The sequence below is a fragment of the Schistocerca piceifrons genome, chromosome 1 (assembly GCF_021461385.2).
Source record: "Schistocerca piceifrons isolate TAMUIC-IGC-003096 chromosome 1, iqSchPice1.1, whole genome shotgun sequence".
Lineage (NCBI taxonomy): Eukaryota > Metazoa > Arthropoda > Insecta > Orthoptera > Acrididae > Schistocerca > Schistocerca piceifrons.
Window position 1 is genome coordinate 814353932 of NC_060138.1, and position 22390 is coordinate 814376321.

Genomic DNA, 22390 nt, shown 5'->3' on the forward strand with positions numbered 1-22390 from the left:
AGGAGATCTCGGGTTCGAGTCCCGGTCGGGGCACACATTTTCAACTGTCCCCGTTGATGTACACTACTGGCCATTAAAATTGCTACACCACGAAGATGACGTGCTACAGACGCGAAATTTAACCGACGGGAAGAAGATGCTGTGATATGCAAATGATTAGCTTTTCAGAGAATTCACACAACGTTGGCGCCGGTGGAGACACCTACAATGTGGTGATATGAGGAAAGTTTCCAACCGATTTCTCATACACAAACAGCAGTTGACCGGCGTTGCCTCGTGAAACGTTGTTGTGATGCCTCGTGTAAGAAGGAGAAATGCGTACCATCACCTTTCCGACTTCGATAAAGGTCGGATTGTAGCCTATCGCGATTGCGGTTTATCGTATCGCGACATTGCTGCTCGCGTTGGTCGAGATCCAATGACTGTTAGCAGGATATGGATCGGTGGGTTCAGGAGGGTAATACGGAACTTCGTGCTGGATTCCAACGGCCTCGTATCACTAGCAGTCGAGATGACAGACATCTTATCCGCATAGCTGCAACGGATCGTGCAGCCACGTCTCGATCCGAGTCAAAAGATGGGGACGTTTGCAAGACAACAACCATCTGCTCTGGTTTTCCGCCAAAACAAAGTCAGTGACAGCTCTCTGCTTGGAACCCACCTCCGTTACAGACACAAATTTGAAGGCTACGTATAGCGCCGCCACCAATCGGGACTTCGTGAAACTATAGGGGCTAAGGAGGGAATATTCCACGTTGTCCCACAATATATTCCACATTTTTCAACCAAAACTGGCCGAGCAAAAAAAATGTGTTGCAATATTTATTGGACGCTCGCTCCTCGTAATATCGGCACATCCAGCATAACACGTCGGAATACCTGTTCAGTTTTCCTCGATGAACGCATTCGTTTTCCCGTACTTAAACGTCGATTACACGATTTGCCTCGAGCATGGATGTGTGTGATGTTCTTAGGTTAGTTAGGTTTAAGTAGTTCTAAGGGGACTGATGACCTCAGATGTTAAGTCCCATAGTGCTCAGAGCCATTTTGAACCATTTGAACCAAGATTTGCAAAAGAAAAAGAAAAAGGTGGGAGGGGGACATAATAAGAGAAAAAAGAAAAAGATCAAATAACAAACGTAAAACCCAGTAATCTTTCGTTGTACTAAACGTGCTTTTCAACATTATTCGGGTGTCATCCCGCAGCTTGGAGCATTCATCATTTACTTAAGAGTATGATGCTGAAGTACTTTAGGAAATGTGTTAGAAACTTATTAATCCAAAAATTTTTTATGCCTTGGAAGAATTCTCTGTGCATAATTTTTAATTGTGGTTTAATTATATATGTATTTTCTGCCTACCTCGTGAGTATATTTATTCATATTGCTTATGCAAGCTTTACATTATATATATATATATATATATATATATATATATATATATATATATATTTGCAATTAAATCTATTCAATTCAGTCCAGTTCGAATAATGTGTGTGTGTGTGTGTGTGTGTGTGTGTGTGTGTGTGTGTATGGTTTGTGGTTAGCGTAATACGGAAAAACGATCTAACCTCAATCGTAGTAATGTAGAAAAGGTCACTAAAAGCAGTCATTTCAGAATCCTCACGAAATAACCTACGGAAATCATCGAGCATCCAGCACACTTTTTTGTAAGCGCCTTTAAGTGTTCTATGCATCTCGTTCGTTAACGAACACCTGCCATAACTGACTGATTTGTAGAGCAAAAATAAAAAAGCAGGCCCTTTTTACGTCGAATCACCTTTGAAACGTTGTCGCCCTTCGCCTAATAACAGGCAACTGAAGTCAGTTTATGGTAAATTATGAACAATTTTGATAGGCGACCTCCGTGCCGTGTAGCTCAGCGTGCAGTTTCAGAATTATTTTTGGTCCTGACAAGCAAGGACGAAACTTCCGTACTCAGCATAAACCAATAAACCAAAAAAATACGGCCATATAAATGAAAGTATGTCGGTTCATCTTTGGTGAGCAATTCGTAGTTTCATAGAAGCGTAGTCCTTGGTATATGGCCGGTGGCAGATGCTACCATATATATCACGTATGTCATATAATTTCTGTTAATTAGGGAAAGGAAGGGAGAAAGGAAGATTAGGGTTTAACCTTCCATCAACGATGGCGTCATTAGAAACGGAGCACAAGCTCATGTTAGGGAAGGATGTGGAAGAAAACAGCCATGCCCTTCGAATGAACCATTTCAGAATATGCTGTTGATTACAAGAAAATGATTGTTGAATTCTCAGCTGATGCTTCACGACATCTCAAATGTGCTTAATAAGAGAGGTAGCATGAAATTCATCGGTGTTTTCTGAAAAACAGTGCAATACAATTTTGTTACTGTAGCATTGACTATATTCTTCATATTTACATATAGCAATGTGTTTAATGTTGGGACCACCTCACGCAAAAAATAATTTCAGTGTCTGTCATACTGGCGTCTGTAAAAACAACTATGTTTGCATACTTCTCCAAATGAGATTTCGTCATTAATTAAAATTTCTGCAGATGGAAAAAAACTCTTCTCATACGCATATTCGCTGATGAAAGTAAATCTGAAAGACATCAAACCGTGCGTTGGTATGAATATCACACTGTTTTAATATTAACATATCCTATGTTGTCTTCTTTTGACTAAAAGACTGTGTCTTGCAATCAGTTTTTTCAGATTTCAAGATGACTGTGAACAACAGTGCAAGTTGACAGTTTTCACAGACATTAAAACGCGCAGTATAAGGTTAGACGTTTGGATCAGAAAGATAATCTCACGTCTTCAAGGCTAGGGCTTACTTTTTATGGTGCTCTCTTATGTCCCACCGACCTGCAGCAGAGCAAACTACAGAAACAACACAGAGCACCTGAATTTGAAAACTAGCTAGAAAGCTTGTAAACATTAAGGCACGCAACAACGGTGTATGTACCGAAGAATAGAGCGCGTACTCTTCAGTTATTCTTCAGTTATGTCACGAATGTTGCTAACTGTATAGAACCGGTGTACTAACCCGCTGTTATAGCGATCTGGCCTCATCCCATGTAATCATATAAAATGTCTTCCTCCCGTAGTGCTGCATTCACCGGATAATTCCAGCTTTGAACCTCTTACAGAGTCCTCTTGTGTCGTCTACTGGTCTGCCACTGCTGTCGCACAGAGTCCGTGATCGCTGCTCTAAATTTCCGGAACTAGTCGCTCCTAGTAAACTGGATTATCTCCTTAAAATCGCCTGACCTAGTGTGCCAGACATGGAAAAGTTAAGGTGCTTATGCGGTACCATTTACTGGAAAGCTGCCTGTGCTTTATATCCATATTTTTGATTTGCAGCTCCTTGTATTGGCCGTGTTTGCAGTTATAATTTTTGGATGTGAAGTCCGCCAGTTATGCAAAACACCGTTTCTCTGTACCCAAACATGTTTCGGCACCACTGTGCCATCATCAGTGGGTTTTCGTTTCTATTGAGTCTGCAATGTGAACATTTTTCTTAAATGATTATAAAATTACGTGCATTTTTAGTCCAAACAACAGATCGTTTCAATTTGTAAAAACCTTTACATTTGGTGAGCATAAATTTTCTGGATCAAAATGGCTCTGAGCATTATGGGACTCAATTTCTAAGGTCATTAGTCCCCTAGAACTTAGAACTAATTAAACCTAACTAACCTAAGGATATCACACACATCCATGCCCGAGGCAGGATTCGAACCTGCGACCGTAGCGGTCTCGCGGTTCCAGAGTGCAGCGCCTAGAACCACACGGCCACTTCAGCCGGCCTTTTCTGGATCACTTTTGTGTTAATTATTACAGGTAGCATGCCAGCTGCAACCAAACTATGTTGTTGAGAAAAGTTTTTTGCTGGGAGTTAACCTATCTTCTAGAATGTAATTTAGTTTTCCGCGATATTTTCTATCCTATTTTCGTACTTAGTTACGTTTTCGTGTTGCAAGCACTTCCATTCTCCGCATCATGCTGAGATGTTGTGATGCATACGTAACTATAACAAGTATTTTCCACAAATAACGTAGTAAAACACTTTTCACTACACCAGAACACAGCGTGATTGTGGTTTGTTATGTGGCCCAGCCCAATCAGTGTTCATTTGTTCACCAGAGAGTTCTCAGCCAAATTTGAATTTCGTTTGCATTTTATGTGTGTGTGTGTGTGTGTGTGTGTGTGTGTGTGTGTGTGTGTGTGTGTGCGTCTGTGTGTGTATTTTCTGTGTGCTCCTTAGCTGTGTGTGTTGTCTTTTATATGGTGTTTTATAGTTGTCTACCACAATGTTATTGAACTCACCAATTCGACAGTTCCGGTTTGTGACTTTAATCCGCAGTGATGCGGAGCTGTAAGTTGCATGTTACGCGAAAAAGAGGTAAAAATAAAGATAACAGAGTAAATTAATAGTTCGAAAAATGTTCAGTGCCTTCAGTACTGATGAAACAAAAATGCGGTATTGGTTTTAGTGACGTAGAAGCTTATTCCATTCATTCTTAATTCGCAGCTCACAGTGCATGTTCTTCAATATTAAAGATTTTAATTTATTTGTTGAGCTACACCACTGACAGAATATTCATGAAGTGTCGACAGCACAGAGTCTTTAACGAGGAAACGCATCAGTTGTTAGCTACATCGTAGACCGAAACACAAAGTTAAAGTGTCAAAATGATCGGTGGTTGTAATGAAAGATAGTCCTCACAGTTCTGTGGTCGAAATAAGTTTTTACAAATTGAAAAATGTAAACTCGTAGAAGAGGTCACAGCTGAGGCAAAATACTCGTATGTCTGAGTGAGCACGCACAACACGTCTTTTGCGTAAAGCTATCTGAATGTTCAATATACATCGATGTACAAGTAAAAAATAATTATCAAAGAGAGAAATGTAAACAAATGTATTTCTTAGGGGAAAATTTGTGAGCACCGAAGATGTGAAGCTTTTTTTGTATGGGCCTTCCAGTGCTATGGCACTTAAGGAGAGCGTTTATGTTCTCCTACATTATGTGGGTAGTAAAAAAAATTATTGAATGTTTTGAGTATACCATGATCAGAAGAATAAAAACATATATAACTAACATCGGCCGTGAACGCATACATTCTCATATGCGAACAGTTTTTCGTAGGACAAACTCAACTTGACCTCCTAAGGAATCACACACAGTGTGAAGCTGATCCGGTAGTTGGTGTACGTGCTGGCAGCCACTGAGAACGCGATCCTGTAGTGGCTGCATATCGTCGACTGTAGTGGCGTAGATTTATTCTTTCAAGTGTCCCCATAGCGAAAAGTCTATGGGGTAGAGGTCTAGGAAACGGGCCAATGAAGCTGTGTGGTCTCTCTATCAATCCAATATTCTTGCGAGAAAGCGAGGGGTACAATCGCGCATGTACCGCATCTGTAGTCTTTGCTGACGTGGTAGATCCTTCAGTATCGTATGGTATACGTTAATGACAGAGTCTTGATAATAAGTCCCACTTAATCTTTATCTACCGTCAAGAAATTCTGCCCATATATTGACTGAGGAATAGAGCTCAAGAAACGGCTCTAAGCACTATAGGACTTAACATCTGAGGTCCTCAGTCCCCTAGACTTAGAACTACTTAAACCGAACTAACCTAAGAACATCAGACACAACCATGCCCGAGGCAGTACTCGAACCTGGGACCGTAGCAGCAGCGCGATTCCGGACTGAAGCGCCTAGAACCGCTCGGCCACAGCGGCCGACGAGGAATGGAGCTGATGTCGTCTTTCTGCAGCTGACCAAGCTAGAATATCGTCGACGTAGCGGTACGCTGTAAAGGTGCCGCCGATGTCAACAAAGGGGTGCTGCTATGATAAAAGGTGGCACCCCGGACCATGACTCCTGGTTGTCGGGCTGTAGGCGGGCTGCAGTCAGGTTGGTATCCCATCACTGTCCGGAGCGATTTCAGACACGTCGTCGCTGGTCATCGGGGCTTAATTCGAAGTGGAACTCATCACGGTCAATGAGATTCCAGGGGGAAGATGTGTCTGGACACGCCCCGGACAGCGATGTGATACCAACTTGCCCATCTGCATTAACTTATATTTTTCTGTATTTAGAGCAAGCTGCCGTTCATCACGTTAAACAGAAATTCTGTCTAAGTTATCCTGTATCCTTCTACAGTCACTCAACGGTATACTTCCCCGCATGCTGCCGCGTCATCACCGCTGTCGCAGATGGCCGCTCACGCTATGCGTCACATCATTAACGCAGATAGAGAACAAAAGCGGTCGTATCCGACCCGCCATCGAGGATAACTCAAAGGTTTCTATTAACACTTTGCCGTCCGGCGACACCACAGTGGTGTCGTGGGCGAAACAGCGGTCAACGACCGGCGACACCACAGTGGTGTAGTGTACGTAGTCTCGCTCAGTGGCCGGCGACACCACAATGGTGTCGCGAGCGTAGTATGGCGCAGTGGCCCGTGACGGCACTTCAGTACCTTTTTCATTCTGTAGGTGTTTTGTTTAGGTAACAATAAGTTACACACGTCAACAAGTTTTTTTGTTTTTATAAGTACTTCTGCAGTTTCATCATGGCAGACGAAAGAGACGATACGATTATTTACGATGAATGCGCGGAAGTCTTGACTGACGTTCAGGACGTCTTGGCCGATTGGGAAGAAGACACTGAATACCAAAAAGTTTGAAAGTGAAGCAGAATCGTCGGAAGATAGTGAAATACGTCCAAGAAGAATTCGGCGAACGCTACGGTTGCCAACTGATTCGGATGAATCAGACGAAGAAGACAGACTATAATTAACTGAGGACCAATAATAAATTTGGGCAACGGCCTTGCCACAGTGGATACACCGGTTCCCGTGAGATCACCGAAGTCAAGCGCTATTGGGCTTGGCCGGCACTTGGATGGGTGACCATCCAGCCGCCATGCGCTGTTGCCATTTTTCGGGGTGCACTCAACCTCGTGATGCCAATTGAGGAGCTACTCAATCGAATAGTAGCGGCTTCGGTCAAGAATACCATCATACCGACCGGGAGAGCGGTGTGCTGACCCCTCGCCCCTCCTATCAGCATCCTCCTCTGAGGATGACACGACGGTCGGATGGTCCCGGTAGGCCACTCGTGGCCTGAAGACGGAGTGCTATTAATAATAAATTTGAAGGATCCCCGGGTCCACACTTATTTCCCAAAAATACCCAGAACGTCGTGGATATGGTAGAATTATAAATTGGGAACGATCTATTTGAATATATTAGCAACGTAACCAACAAGTATTACAGTCAAAACTGCGATAGAAGGAAACTGGATTTTAAAAATGCAAAATTTGTCGACGTTACGGGACCCGAACTTACAAAATGGTTTGGGCTTGCTATCCTTATGGGAATTGTAAAAGAAGCAAGGATCGATGATTTCTGGTCAACGAATCCGTTGATGACACGACGAAATTTCGCAAAACGATGTCCCGCAACCGATTCAGACATTATCATTTTTACATTTTTCCGACAACAACAATAAACCGGATAATGCCGACTGGCTATTCAAAGTGCAATTCGCAATTGATTATTTTTCCAAAAAGTTTAAAGAAACGTTTAATCTAAGTCAAAACATCTCAGATGATGAAGGAATGATACCGTGGCGAGGACAGTTAAATTTTAAAGTTTACAGTCCGTCGAAAATTACGAAATATGGCATACTTATTCGGATGCTGTGTGATTCCAGTACGGGATACATGTCCTCATTCAAGATATATTCTGGCGCTGGACAACCTTTAGCAAAAACCGTGATGAAACTATTGACACCTTCTGATGGAAAGTGGCATCACCTCTACATGGATAATTATTATAACAGTGCAGAGCTCACAGAGAAGTTAATTGAAAAGAAAATTCGAGTTTGTGGAATGATACGGCAAAAATAGAGTGTTTGAAACTTGCCATCAACGGAAAGGTGACAAGCGGCCGGTGACAAGCCAAGTAATCCGAATTAGCGCTGCCGGCGCCAAGCGAATACGTTTGTACGAGACGTGCGGACGGCAAAGTGTTACGAAGTCTTCGAGACACTCCAATATGTGGAAACCTTTTCCATATGCTCGAACTTCCGCTAACTGCTTTCAGTATGTCAAACGCTTTTCGGAAATCTAAGAATACGGAATCAGCCTGTTGCCCTTCATCCTTGGTCCGCAGGATGTCGCGCGGGAAAAATGCAAGCTGTGTTCCGCACGACCGATACTTTCTAAATCCCTGCTGATTTATGGACAGCTCTACTGTTTCAAGGAAATTTATCATACACGACCTTAGAATATGCTCAAGAATTCTCCAGCATACCGATGTTAAGGATACTGGTCTGTAATTTTGCGGGTCCGCTGTTTTACCCTTCTTATAACGCAGGCCAACGAAATTTTTTTTTAAAAAACTTCTTTTACTTTGATAGCTGATCTTTATAGATTTTTATGAGCTGAATTCAAATCTAGTCTTAGTTTTTTTTGTATCGCCCGTAGTTTTCGAGCAATATGCTTTTTATTATATGGTATAAACATACTATACTATACGGTAAGCGGGGAAATTAATGAAACGCTTTGCTACAACGTAAGTATGGTTTGTATTTACAGTAAGCTACTTAAAACACTCATATGTGTTAATAGAGGTTTCACTTTGGAGCTGAAATTGGTTTCTATTTTCTTTCTCTTTTTTCTTTGAAGCTTCTTGTGCAGCTTTTTCTACGATGAGTCGCTTGCTGAACTTCTCGGTGAAGTGATCAACAGTAGTCCCCCATCATGTTGGTGTTCTGGGAAGAAAAACAAGGAGACTGTTCAAAGAGTGAACTTTCAGGCTCATTAAACATCCTAAAGTTTTAAACTTCTTTAACATTGTAACTATAATAGAAACATATTCTATGTCTTTTTCATGTCCTAAGAACTTCGTAACGACTCGCTTCAATGATAACCATGCTTCTTTCTCATTTAAAGTCAGTGTGGATTCAAAGCTAACATCAATTTTCTAACGTCAGGGCCGACAAAGACACCTTCTTTTAGTTTAGCTTCTGAAAGGTGTGGAAACTTTAGACAGAGATACTTAAAACATGGTCCATCTTTAGGCAAAGCCTTTACAAACTGTTTCACTTGGCCTAACTTTATATGTACAGGTGGTAGGAGTACGTTTTTTTGGATCTACAAGGGTTTTGCTTAGAGTATTCTTCTCACCAGGTTTTAAAGACTCCCTCACAGGCCAGTTCTTTCTGCACTAGTGTTGATCCCTAGCCCTACTGTCCACTCACACAAGAAACATGGAAATTTGGTAAAGCCACCTTGCTGACCAACGAGCATGCATGTTACTTTTAGATCGCCACATATCATCGAACCATGAGCAGAATAGCCTATTTTATTTAGCACTGTTTCTAGGTTTTCATAGCTTTCTTTCATATGTACAGAATATACAACAGGTATAGATGCATACATGTTACCATTGTGTAATAAAACAGCCTTTAAACTAGTTTTGGATGAATCAATAAACAACCTCCAGTCTTTCTTTTTGTATTCAATACCAGCTCATTCATCAGAACGGGAATGTCTAAGCAGTACACTAAATCACCCTCTTGTTGAAAAAACTTGGATAACTGCTGCTCTCTCTTTCAATGCATGTATATGCTGGTTCCAACTGCCAACAAGTTCTTTTCTTTTAATTTAAAGCCAAGCAATTCAGCATTTTCTTTCGTTAAGCCCAGATCTCTAACCAAATCGATAAGCTCGGTCTGAGTAAACAATCTGGGCTCTACACTTTTTGCACTACAATGAAATTCATCAACATCTGGTTTATTTAAATCACGTTTTACATCACAAAATACTTCTGCTGGAATAGAACTTAAATCATCTGGTGATTCACGAACCGGCAAATCTACACCATGGTCAGATGGCGGACGGAAGGTTAGGGTAGCTTATTACTTTCTTGTTTTTCGAATTATGACCAGTAATATCAACACTGCAAAAGTAGCAATCATCGGAATGATTTCTTGGCTCCCTCCATATCATAGGAACAGCAAATCAAAAGGCTTTTTTCTATTTTTTGGACCATATTCTCAGATCTTCAACATACACATAACATACCTTATGCCCAAGATTTATCTTGATCACGAAGTTTAGATCCAAAGTATGGTAGATAAACCTTTTTCACAAAGTCTGTAATGTTTCTTTGGCGTTTTTTAATCACAGATTCAGCACAAATATAACAAAAGCTGTCAGCAGAATTTTTGACTGAGCACATGTAAAGGAAACGGGAAAGTGATGTTAGGTTGACAGTAAACAAAACACCATCTGTTAGTACAAGAATAAAACCGATCTTTTTTTGCCAGCAAATGTTTTTCAGCAGTGCTACCAACGTCATCTACATTCATTACACCTCCTTTTTAAATTATTTTAACTATATAAAAGCTGTTAAATTCTTTAAAAAATCGCTTAATTTAATAAATTTAACTGCAAAATGTGACGAAATGATGGGTGATACAGTTTTTTAAGTATCATATTTTGATTTCCCACCCTAAAAGACATAAGAATAAGATATTTTCAGCAAAAAAGTTTTTCCATCGTTGGCCTGTGTAATCCACCATTTATGGAGTAGTACGCTTCCATCGTTAACAAATGGTGGAAAGGAAGAAAGAAAATGTGTTAATCCTTTCGTACGCACTAACAGCACAATAGAATTAAAGATAAAAATTGTCATTTTTGTAAGTAGGACCCCAAGATTCATAGCAAGAGTTTCGAATAATTTACTGTACAATAACACACACTAAAGCGACTGACCCTACAGTACCACTCGAACCACGCAACCTACATCTACATCTACATCTATACTCCGTGAGCCACCTTACGGTGTGTGGCGGAGGGTACTTATTGTACCACTATCTGATCCCCCCTTCCCTGTTCCATTCACGAATTGTGCGTGGGAAGAACGACTGCTTGTAAGTCTCCGTATTTGCTCTAATTTCTCGGATCTTTTCGTTGTGATCATTACGCGAGATATATGTGGGCGGTAGTAATATGTTGCCCATCTCTTCCCGGAATGTGCTCTCTCGTAATTTCGATAATAAACCTCTCCGTATTGCGTAACGCCTTTCTTGAAGTGTCCGCCACTGGAGCTTGTTCAGCATCTCCGTAACGCTCTCGCGCTGACTAAATGTCCCCATGACGAATCGCGCTGCTTTTCGCTGGATCATGTCTATCTCTTCTATTAATCCAACCTGGTAAGGGTCCCATACTGATGAGCAATACTCAAGAATCGGACGAACAAGCGTTTTGTAAGCTACTTCTTTCGTCGATGAGTCACATTTTCTTAGAATTCTTCCTATGAATCTCAACCTGGCGCCTGCTTTTCCCACTATTTGTTTTATGTGATCATTCCACTTCAGATCGCTCCGGATAGTAACTCCTAAGTATTTTACGGTCGTTACCGCTTCCAATGATTTACCACCTATGGCATAATCGTACTGGAATGGATTTCTGCCCCTATGTATGCGCATTATATTACATTTATCTACGTTGAGGGAAAGCTGCCAGCTGTCGCACCATGCATTAATCTTCTGCAGGTCCTCCTGGAGTACGTACGAGTCTTCTGATGTTGCTACTTTCTTGTAGACAACCGTGTCATCTGCAAATAGCCTCACGGAGCTACCGATGTTGTCAACTAAGTCATTTATGTATATTGTAAACAATAAAGGTCCTATCACGCTTCCCTGCGGTACTCCCGAAATTACCTCTACATCTGCAGATTTTGAACCGTTAAGAATGACATGTTGTGTTCTTTCTTCTAGGAAATCCTGAATCCAATCACAAACCGACGGCAGACTAGCTACTGCTCAGAGTAATGGATACCTTGGGTACTGCGATGGCGTTGATCCCGTCGAACGAGTACCAGTGCAACGACTGTGCTCAACTCCGCAACTACAAGAGTTTCAGCCCCTTCTGTGAACAAGTGTTCACATTTCAGAAAATGCGCGTTGCCGGACCCGTGAATACGGCACTTGCTTTCCTTGTTTGAACATTTCTTGAACAAATTGTACAATACCCGAAACTACCTGTCGACTGCAATTTATGAAATATGTGGGTACTTCTGTACCATTGTTTATATAGTGCAAAATGGTGCAAATGGTGAAAGTAGATGCCTATATTTTAATTAGTTACTGGCGTCGTATCATCGCTGTGCAGCAGTAATATTCCCTTTTTTGTCGCGTGCCCCTTCTGCCTCAACAGGGGCGTCGCTACACTGTGAGCTGTAGCCGGTCGCCAGGGAGACGTGTTGTGTTGTAGCGGCGCAGTGGCTGGGCGGGCCGTTCCTCTGTTCTGCTTTGTGGCACAGCTGGTGTGGTCGCACGACAGCTCTGGCCCCGCACCTGTCCCGGGGGCGGCGGGTGCTCACGCCAGAGCAGAGCAGGCTGTACGGCTCATCGCAGCTCCACGTACCTACAACAGAGGAGGCATCCAGTGGCTGAAGCCCTTCACCAAGCACGCAGCGCTCAAATGCAATCTACCTTAAACTAGGCGCATACTTAAAACTTATAATCTAAAAGCTGATTTGCTGCAAGTGAAACGGCAGTAGCATAATACGGAGGTGTGCTCACACTTTATGTAATACAATGAAAGAAGCAAATCGCAGCACCAAGAAGGAGTTGTGCGACACAGAGGAAAGTTGGTAGGCGTGATCCTACATTAGAAAGATGATGTCTATTCAGATTTCGTGCCAGATGTAGAAGAGCGGCTTTAAATACACGCTGTAACGGTTGTGAGCGTTAGTTACCTTTGAGATTGGACGTGGTGGGTTGATGTCAGTCAAGAACGTCTTTAAGGCAACAAAGATGCCATTATCAACAGCTCACTGTTCGAACGAGGTCGTGTAGTAGGGTCAGGAGCAGCAGGATCTTCCTTCTCTCATTGAAGGGCAGGATGCAGGTCTGTTGCGTTTTCTGATGAAAGCTGGTTGTGCCTAGGGGCCAGCAATGGTCATGTGTTCGTTAGAAGGTGGCCAGTTGAGGGCCTGCAACCAACATGTCAGCGTGCTAGACACACTGGCGCTACACCTGGAGTTATAGTCTGGGGTGCGATTTCGTATGACTGTAGGACCAGCCTCGTGGTCATCCCGTGCACTGTAAGTCTTTAAGAGAGTCTGAAGATTCAACCTGTTGTGCTGCCATTCATGAACAGCATTACAGGGGGTGTTCTCCAACAGGATAACGCTCGTCCACAAACCGCTGTTGTAACTCAACGTGCTCTACAGAGTGTCGACATGTTGCCATGGGCTGCTCGATCACCATATGTGTCTCCAATCTAGCACATATGGGACATCATCGGACGACAACTCCAGCATCATCCACAAACAGCATTAACCGTCTCTCTATTGACCGACCAAGTGCAACAGATACGGAACTCCATCCCACAAACTGACATCCTACCTGTACAAGACAATGCATGAACGTTTGCACGCTTGCATTCAACATTCTCGCGGTTACACCCGTTATTAATGTACCAGCATTTCACATTTTCAATAGCTTATCTCTCGCTTACATTAAGCTGTGATCTTGCAATATTAGTCACTTAAATGTGGTACCTATACAAATGTATTCCCAAAATTTCATTCATCTACATTAATTATTTTTTGGTGTTGCGAATTTTTCCATCGGTGTACTTTACCGACAGAGAAGTGGTGTAGTTGGTTAGACAATACATAAAACCTCATCGACCGCCCTTGACTGGATTGCGAACGAACAGTTGCACAACTGTTGGGCGACGACATGCGAGAGGGTCTTTCAGAAGGAATAATAAATACATTAGGAGATGGTAGTACACATTAATTCGAATAAAACCAATTATGCAGGTTGTTCTGCATACCTTTACCATCTGATGCTTTTCTGAGGTTAAGGAAAATGTGAAAAATGTAATGGGCCAGATGTGCACCTATGTTAGGGGCTTACACAATGGACAGGAATGCATAATCCCTACACGAAAACAAACATTCTTTTCAACACAAAGTTACGTTTTTTTGGGTACATATATGTTTATTTTCTACCGAGGTGACAACTAGAGGTACAGGTGACGGCACAGGTAGTTTCACTGCTCTAAACCTTATATCTTCTCGAATACTTAGACTTTAAGTAATGGAAACGGTGCCACAGTTTCTGCTGTAATACCACAATGCGGGTTGCCTGCACTATCCTGAAGCCTGCTGCAGGTACCCGTTGCTCTGCGCATTACGGCAGAACCTGTGGCGCCGTTGCCATACTTTGAAGTCTAGGTTTAGAACAGTGAAAACGAGTCTGCCCACATTAGTATAGTTTTCATTTCCGTGGGAAAAAAAAGAAAATTTTTAAAAACGTAAATTTGTGTTGAAAGTGATGTTTGCTTACCTTTGTGCACTGTAAATTTCTGCCCATTGTGTGAACCACTGACATAGATGCAACCCTGGCCAATTGCATTTTCGTATCTGAAGTATATGAGGTGGGAAAGTTAGGTGGGACACCCTGTATAAAATAGGTATACATTTTTCATGTGTTGCATAGTTATAGCCGGAAGTAATCCAAACAAATACTAACATAAGCTGTCAATATATATAATTACGTTCAATATATATAATTACGTTCAAAGATGATTTTTAGCGTTCTGCATCTCAATCGCTAAAAACGGAACCCTTATAGGATTACTTAGCTACCCGACTGTCTGTCTGTCCGTCTGTCTATCCGACGGTTAAGATCGTTTTTCTCAGGAACGGGTAGTGGTACCAGGTCGAAATTTAAGTTACGCAGTAAGGTCTATGATCCCTTGGCGGTGCGAAAACTAAGCATTTAGGTCAATGCAGTCAAAAGATCGGCAATTATCTCACACTTTACAACACTCACAAGCTCACTAATAAAAACCAGCACGCTACTTCCAGTTGACCCAGATTCATGAAATTTGACAGCACGCTAACTGGTACTACATGCACCATGCGTGTGTCTGACAAGCAGTCACTCCATTCCAGGTGACGCTACTATCTCCTGGGCGACTTGATATCGATATGCCCAAAATGTTCTGGTTGATCAGTGTATAGAGAAATAGTCTGAAGGTGGTTCTATGAACTCTCTGCCAGGCACTTAATTGTCAAATGCATAGTATCAATAAGATGTCTTTCTTGTTCTTTGGTTAAGCTTACAATTGTCATATTTGGCTCTGAGATGTATCTATTTTGGTTCTGATTTGTCACGAAGATAGTTTTCCGGTGGTGGACGGGTGGCCATTATACTTGTGCGTAGCGTTTCCAGCCTAAGTCGGTGTTCTCTGCTCTATTTTCTGCTTTTCCACTTCGAGATAGCATTGTGATCCTCTCCCTTTTTAACTGCCACACTAACGACCAGCCAGTACCTAATCGTACTAAGCTTTTCCTATATGCAGACGACGTGGCAATCACAGCGCAGGGGAGGACTTTCGAGGATGTAGAGCAGAAGCTGCAGAAAGCACTCGGAGTCTTGACAGAATACTACCAAAGTAACTACCTTAAACCGAATCCTTGTACGACTCAAGCAAATGCTTTTCATCTTCGATCTCGGCACGCAAAGCAAAAGCTCAATGTTTCCTGAAATAATACCACATTGGAACACACATATAAAAACAGCCTATCCGGGTGTAGCGTTGGACAGATCTCTGACATACGAACACAACTGCGAAAAGATCCTTGAGAAGGCGACTTCCAGAAATAATATTTTCAGAAACTCGTAAACAGTAAATGGGGAGTAAAACCTACTGTCCTGAGAACCACTGCACAAGCAGCATGCTTATCTGCAGCTCAATACGCCTGCCTTGTGCAGACTATATCAACTTGCACGAAGAAAATCGACATAAGCCTTAATGGAACATGTCGAATAACAACAGGCTGTATGAAATCCACGACCCTACCGCTTTACATAGCTGCTGATCTTGCGAGTTCCAGCTCCCGGAGCTCACGATTTCACAGAGAGGCTCAGACAAACCATCGATGATCGACATCCTCTATTTGGCACTGGGTACGAGCCTGGATGCCTGAGATTCCGTAAACGGCTCATAAACACAGCCACTGAAAAGCCACAGGCAGTGTTTGGCGGCCCCACAACACGGAAGACCCTGAGCCGCATAAGAACAGAGGTGGCTTCGGTGGAAACAAACATGATCAGGTGGTGTCATGGTAACGTAGGTGACGAAAAGTGCGGTTGTGGTATTGTGCAAGACGTGGAACACCTCTTGGCCTTCCATATTGTTCCAACAGATGGGACCTCTAAGATTTTTGTCTGGACAAGAGAGAAGCCCTTGATATACCCAGTAGTAGGCTGAAAGACTATGATTGGTTTCTGGACACGAAAAAAGTAAGCAAAGTAAAGTAAAGTTACTGTCAAATGCAGAGAAGTCGTGTAGATATAGATGACTGTTATATCTGAATCAGTCTCAACCATCACCTCTCATTGATGCAGACGAATGCATCCTATCCTTATGGCCAGAAGGCAGGGTCTCCCGGGAGGAAAGTGGCAGTAATGGCCTTACAAAGTACTTTTTCCGTACATATTCAGAAAAAATTAGAATTTGCGTACTCATATAAGTTATTGTGACTTCAAAATATTCAATTACAAATGGTATGGAAGTGCAGAACATTTACGCGACTGAAAACGGTACATACCTTAGTAACAACAAATAGTTATTAACCGCAGTCACGCCAAGATCAATTATTACTGTGCAGTTGAGTATACAAGGCAATTAAGGACAGAGTAAAACATGTGTGAGAGCACAATATACGATAAGGAAACATACTACGATGTGCAACCACACATTACTGCAATCGCGTGATGTCAGCTTCCTTTCGATGCTAGTATCTCCTCATCTAGAAGTAAATGGATTTAAAAAGATGAGATAATCACATTTACTCCTAGTTTGTTAAGTTGCAGCACGAATTGCTAGACGACAAGTTAATGATAGAAATAAACAGCTACTTGAATTGCATCACTGCAGACTGCAGTGACAGACCGATTATGTTTATATATGAGCTTTAGCCTTCTCTCCACCTCCTGCAGGTTCGTTATTCTTCCTTTATTAGTCCTGCAGTAATAGACGGCATTTGGATCGATGCTGCAAGCTGTTTACTGCAATACATTTGTTTGAGAGAGGGAGGACGCGTGAGAGTGCAAATCGTGTCAACCGGCGACCAGCATACGTGACTGTATGTCACTTCTAAATACTCAGTCGTATTTCGATCAGTGAGTAGTTACGTGCGTATACTGTACGAATTAATGTCTGTAAACGTTAGCAACCAAATTTGGTGACGCAATTCTCATTTCAAAGCAATTTACGATGCTTTCACGAGCGGAGAATTTGTAAGTATTGTATATCAGCGTCCATTACGCAATGTTTGAAATTGCCAGACGATGAATTATCAGCGTATCGCCAGACGCACAAATTTCCCGCATTACTCTGCCACCACAGAAATCCGATAGAGTCGCGAAATTAGAATTTCAGAATAAATGCAATAAGGGTAGCTCTGATACTTCCCTTGATTGTTGATGGCCTTTGTAAAGTGTGAACAAACACTACGAGTTGACCCAAGTGATGTAAGAGCTATGAAAGACAATTTTGTCTGTTACTTGTCTCGTGGACAGTAATGCGCTTTGTCGATTTCCACTCGTATGAGAAAAACGAGCGTCATGTCCATTGGCTTACGTCAGCGATCCCCCACATCTGTTGAAAGATTGGGCTTTTGTAATTCGAGACAATGTCGACTCTAGGGACGCTGAACCTCTCCGCCCTGCACTAACCACTGAGGCGAGAGAAGTCCTGGGATACCTCCTAATATCGTGTTGGACCTAATTTTTCCGGCGTAGTGCAGCAACACGACGTGATATGGACTCAGACATTGGAAGTCCCATAAGAAATATTGAGCCATGCTGCCTCTATAGCTGTCCATAATTGCCAAAGTGTTGCCGGTGTAGAGTTGTGCACATACTGACCTCTCGATTATGTCCCATAAATGTTCGATGGGACTCATGTCGAGCGATCTGGCTAGCCAAGTCATTCGCTCGAAATGTCCAGAATGTTCTTCAAACCAATCTGCAACAAACATTGGCCGGTACAAGGCGGAATGTCATTCATAAAAATTCAATCTTCGTTTGGGAACATGAAGATTATGCATGGTTTCAAATTGTCTCCAAGTAGCCGAAGATACAGACGACCCAGTCCATTCCACGTAAACACAGCCCACACCATTATGGAGCCACCACCAGCTTGCACAGTGCCTTGTTGACAATTTGGTCCATGGCTTCGTGGGCTCTGCGCCACACTCGAACTCTACCATCAGCTCTTACCAACTGAAACTGGGACTCATCTGACCAGGTCACGGTTTTCCTGTTGTCTAGGATTCATCCGATATTGTCAAAATCCCGGGAGAGACGCTGCAGGCGATATCGTGCTGTTAGCAAAGACGGTCGTGTGCTGCCATTGCCTATTAACGCCAAATTTCGCCGCACTTGACTAACGGATAGGTTCGTCGTACGTACCACATTGATTTCTGCGGTTATTTCATGAAGTGTTGCTTGTCTGTTAGCACTGACGACTCTACGCAAATGCCGCTGCTCTCCTTTGTTAACTAAAGTCCGTCGGCCACTGCGTTGTGCGTGATGAGAGGCAATGCCTGAAATGTAGTATTCTCAGCACACTCTTGACGCTGTGGATCAAGGAATATTGCGTACCTTAATGATTTCCGAAATGGAATATCCCCTATCCAATTACCATTTCGCATTCAAAGTCTGTTAACAACCTAATCCACAGTTATGATTACACAACATCTGCAGCATGCTCCTGTACCTTCGGGGTAGAGAATGAAAAGTACTGAAAAACGATATGTGGAGACACTTACATTGAATAGCTATTTCTTTGTTGAAGCTACCTTGTAATGTGTCATAAATAACAGCTGGGTAACTAAAAGCAATCAACATACGCCGATAGATACGTGTGCTGAGGCTGACACACTAAATTTTATCCAAGTTAATTGTTACAGAGCGATTCGTATTGTGTGAAACGATTGCATTTTACATTCTGCAAAACATGTGTACACTGAACAGCCAAAAAAAAACTGGTACACCTGCCTCCTCTCGTGTAGGGTCCCCGAGAGCACGCAGAAGTGCCGCAACACGACGTGGCACGGACTAGACTAATGTCTGAAGTAATGCTGGACGGAATTGACACCATGAATCTTGCAGGGCTTTCCATAATTCCTTGAGATTACCACGAGGTGGAGATCTCTTCTGAACAGCACGTTTGTAAGGCATCCCAGATATGCTCAACAACATTTATGTCTGGGGAGATTGGTGGCCAGCGGGAGTTTTTAAACTCAAACGAGTGTTCCTGGAGCTACTCTGTAGCAATTCAGGACGTGTGGGGTATAGCGCTGTCCTGTTTGAACTTCCCAAGTCTGTCGGAATGCACAATGGACATGAATGGATGCAGATGATCAAACAGGATGCTTACGTACGTGTCACATGTAGTATCTAGACACATCAGGTGTCCCATATCACTCCAACTGCACACGGCCGACACCATTACAGAGCCTCCACCAGCTTTAACAGTCACCTTCTGACACCCATGAATTCATGAGGGCCGCGCCGGATTAGCCGAGCGGTCTAAGGCGCTGCAGTGATGGACTGTGCGGCTGGTCCCGGCGGAGGTTCGAGTCCTCCCTCGGGCATGGATGTGTGTGTTTGTCCTTAGGATAATTTAAGTTAAGTAGTGTGTAAGCTTAGGGACTGATGACCTTAGCAGTTAAGTCCCATAAAATTTCACCCACATTTGAATTCATGAGGTTGTCTCCATACCCGTACAAGTCCATCCGCTCGATACAGTCTGAAACGAGAGTCGTATGACCAGGCAATATGTTTCCAGTCATCAACAGTGCAATGTCGGTGTTGACGGGCCCAGGCGAGGCGTAAATCTTTGTGTCGTGCAGTGAAAGGTGCATGAGTGGGCTTTCGCCTCCGATAATGTTGCGTTGAATGGTTCACAGGCTGACACTTGTTGATGACCAAGCATTGAAATCTGCAGCAGTTTGCGGAAGGATTGCACTTCTATCGCGTTGAACGATTCTCTTCAGTCATCGTTGGACCCCTTCTTGCAGTATCTGTTTCCGGTAGTAGCGATGTCGGAAATTTCTTGTTTTACCGGATTCCTGATATTCAAGGTATACTCGTAAATGGTCGTACGAAAGAATTCCCACTTCAGCGCTACCTCGGCGATGCTGTGTCCCATCCCTCGTGCGCCGACTATAACACCACTTTGAAGCTCTTATATCTTAATAACCTGCCGTTTTAGGAGCAGTAACCGATCTAACAACTGCGCCAGACACTTTTTGTCTTACATAGGCGTTGCCGATAGCAGTGTCGTTTTCTGCCTGTTTACATATCCTTCTGCATATATCAAAAAAAGTTTTGCATCACCCCAGTTCCTAGAGTTCCGGAACCTGTACAGAAAATTTGAATAGAGATCAACATAAACATCATTTCCGCCCTTTTTACTGCTCATGAAAACCACACATTGCATGTTGTACCACCATACAGCGAGACCTTCAGAGGTGGTGGTCCAGATTGCTGTACACACCGGTACCTCTAATAGACAGTAGCATGTCCTCTTGCATTGATGCAAGCCTGTATTCGTCGTGGCATACCGTCCACAAGTTCATCAAGGCACTGTTGATCCATATTGTCCCACTCCTCAGCGGCTATTCGGCGTAGATCCCTCAGAGTGGTTGGTGGGCCACGATCCCAGAATTATTCGATAGGCTTCATGTCTGGAGAATACGCTGGCCACTCTAGTCGAGCGATTCCGTTATCCTGAAGGAAGTCATTCACAATATGTGCACGATGGGGACACGAATTGTCGTCCATGAAGACGAATGCTCGCCAATATGCTGCCGATATCGTTGCACTGTTGGTCGGACCACCAGCGCCGTACTTCGGCCCGACATAACGCCACCCCAAAACAGCAGGGAACCTCCACCTTGCTTCACTCGCTGGACATGTGTCTAAGGCGTTCAGCCTGACTGGGTTGCCTCCAGACACGTCTCCGACGATTGTTTGGTTGAAGGCAAATGCGACACTCTTCGGTAAAGAGCACGCGATGCCAATCCTGAGTGGTCCATTCGGCATGTTGTTGGGCCCATATGTACCGCGCTGCATGGTGTCGTGGTTGCGAAGATGGACCTCGCCATGGACGTCGGAAGTGAAGTTGCGCATCATGCAGCTTATTACGCACAGTTTGAGTCGTAACACGACGTCCTCTGGCTGCTCGAAAAGCATTATTCAACATGGTGGCGTTGCTGTCAGTGATCCTCCGAGCCATAATCCGTAGGTAGCGATCATCCACTGCAGTAGTAGCCCTTGAGCGGCCCGAGCGAGGCATGTCATCGACAGTTCCTGTCTCTCTGTATCTCTTTCATGTCCGAACAACATTGCTTTGGTACACTCCGCGACGCCTGGACACTTGCCTTGTTGAGAGCCCTTCCTGGCGCAAAGTGACAATGCAGACCCGATCGAACTGTGGTATTGACCGTGTGGGTATGGTTGAACTACAGACAACATGAGCGACGCACCTCCTTCCTGGTGGAATTATTAGAACTTATCGGCTGTGGGACCCCTTTCCTCTAACAGACGCTGCTCATGCACGGTTGCTTACATCTTTGGGCGAGTTTAGTGACATCTCTAAACAGTCAAAGGAACTGTGTCTGTGATACAATATCCACAGCCAACGTCTTTCTTCAGGAGTTCTGTGAACCGGGGTGATGCAAAACTTTTTTTGATGTGTCTACTTGTATACGCATGCCTATAACAGTTTATTTGGCGCTTCAGTGTAAGTGTTCGTAAGTATGTCGTGTCAATACCTTGTTCCAAAATTGCATTCTGAACAAAGTCGTTGCACTTAAAGATGGAGCGAATTATTCCTAGATCCGAAGAACTTGCAGTTCCGTACTTGTAGGCATTTGCCTGGACATTTTGCTGATTTAGTTGCAATTGAAGAATCATAACCGGTGCCATATAAACTTGTAGAGCCTACTGTGGTGTCACCGCCAGACACCACACTTGCTAGGTGGTAGCCTTTAAATCGGCCGCGGTCCGTTAGTATACGTCGGACCCGCGTGTCGCCACTATCAGTGATTGCAGACCGAGAGCCGCCACACGGAAGGTCTAGTCTACAGAGACTCCCTAGCACTCGCCCCAGTTGGACAGCCGACTTTGCTAGCGATGGTTCACTGACTACAGACGCTCTCATTTGCAGAGACGACAGTTTAGCATAGCCTTCAGCTACGTCATTTGCTACGACCTAGCAAGGCGCCATATTCAGTTACTATGTCTTCTGAACAGGTAATATTGTGAATTATGTACC

The 22390-nt window shown here is 43.3% G+C and overlaps 1 protein-coding gene across 1 annotated transcript in view; it reads right to left on the minus strand.

Moving 5' to 3' along the window:
- Nucleotides 1–11728: 11728 nt before the first annotated feature.
- The window catches only part of LOC124805706, a 208922-nt gene continuing 198260 nt past the window's right edge, over nt 11729–22390 (minus strand). The window contains exon 2 of the mRNA XM_047266279.1: nt 11729–12439. Coding sequence (XP_047122235.1) covers nt 12171–12439 — 269 coding nt within the window. The 3' untranslated portion in view covers nt 11729–12170. The remainder of the gene's footprint in view (nt 12440–22390) is intronic.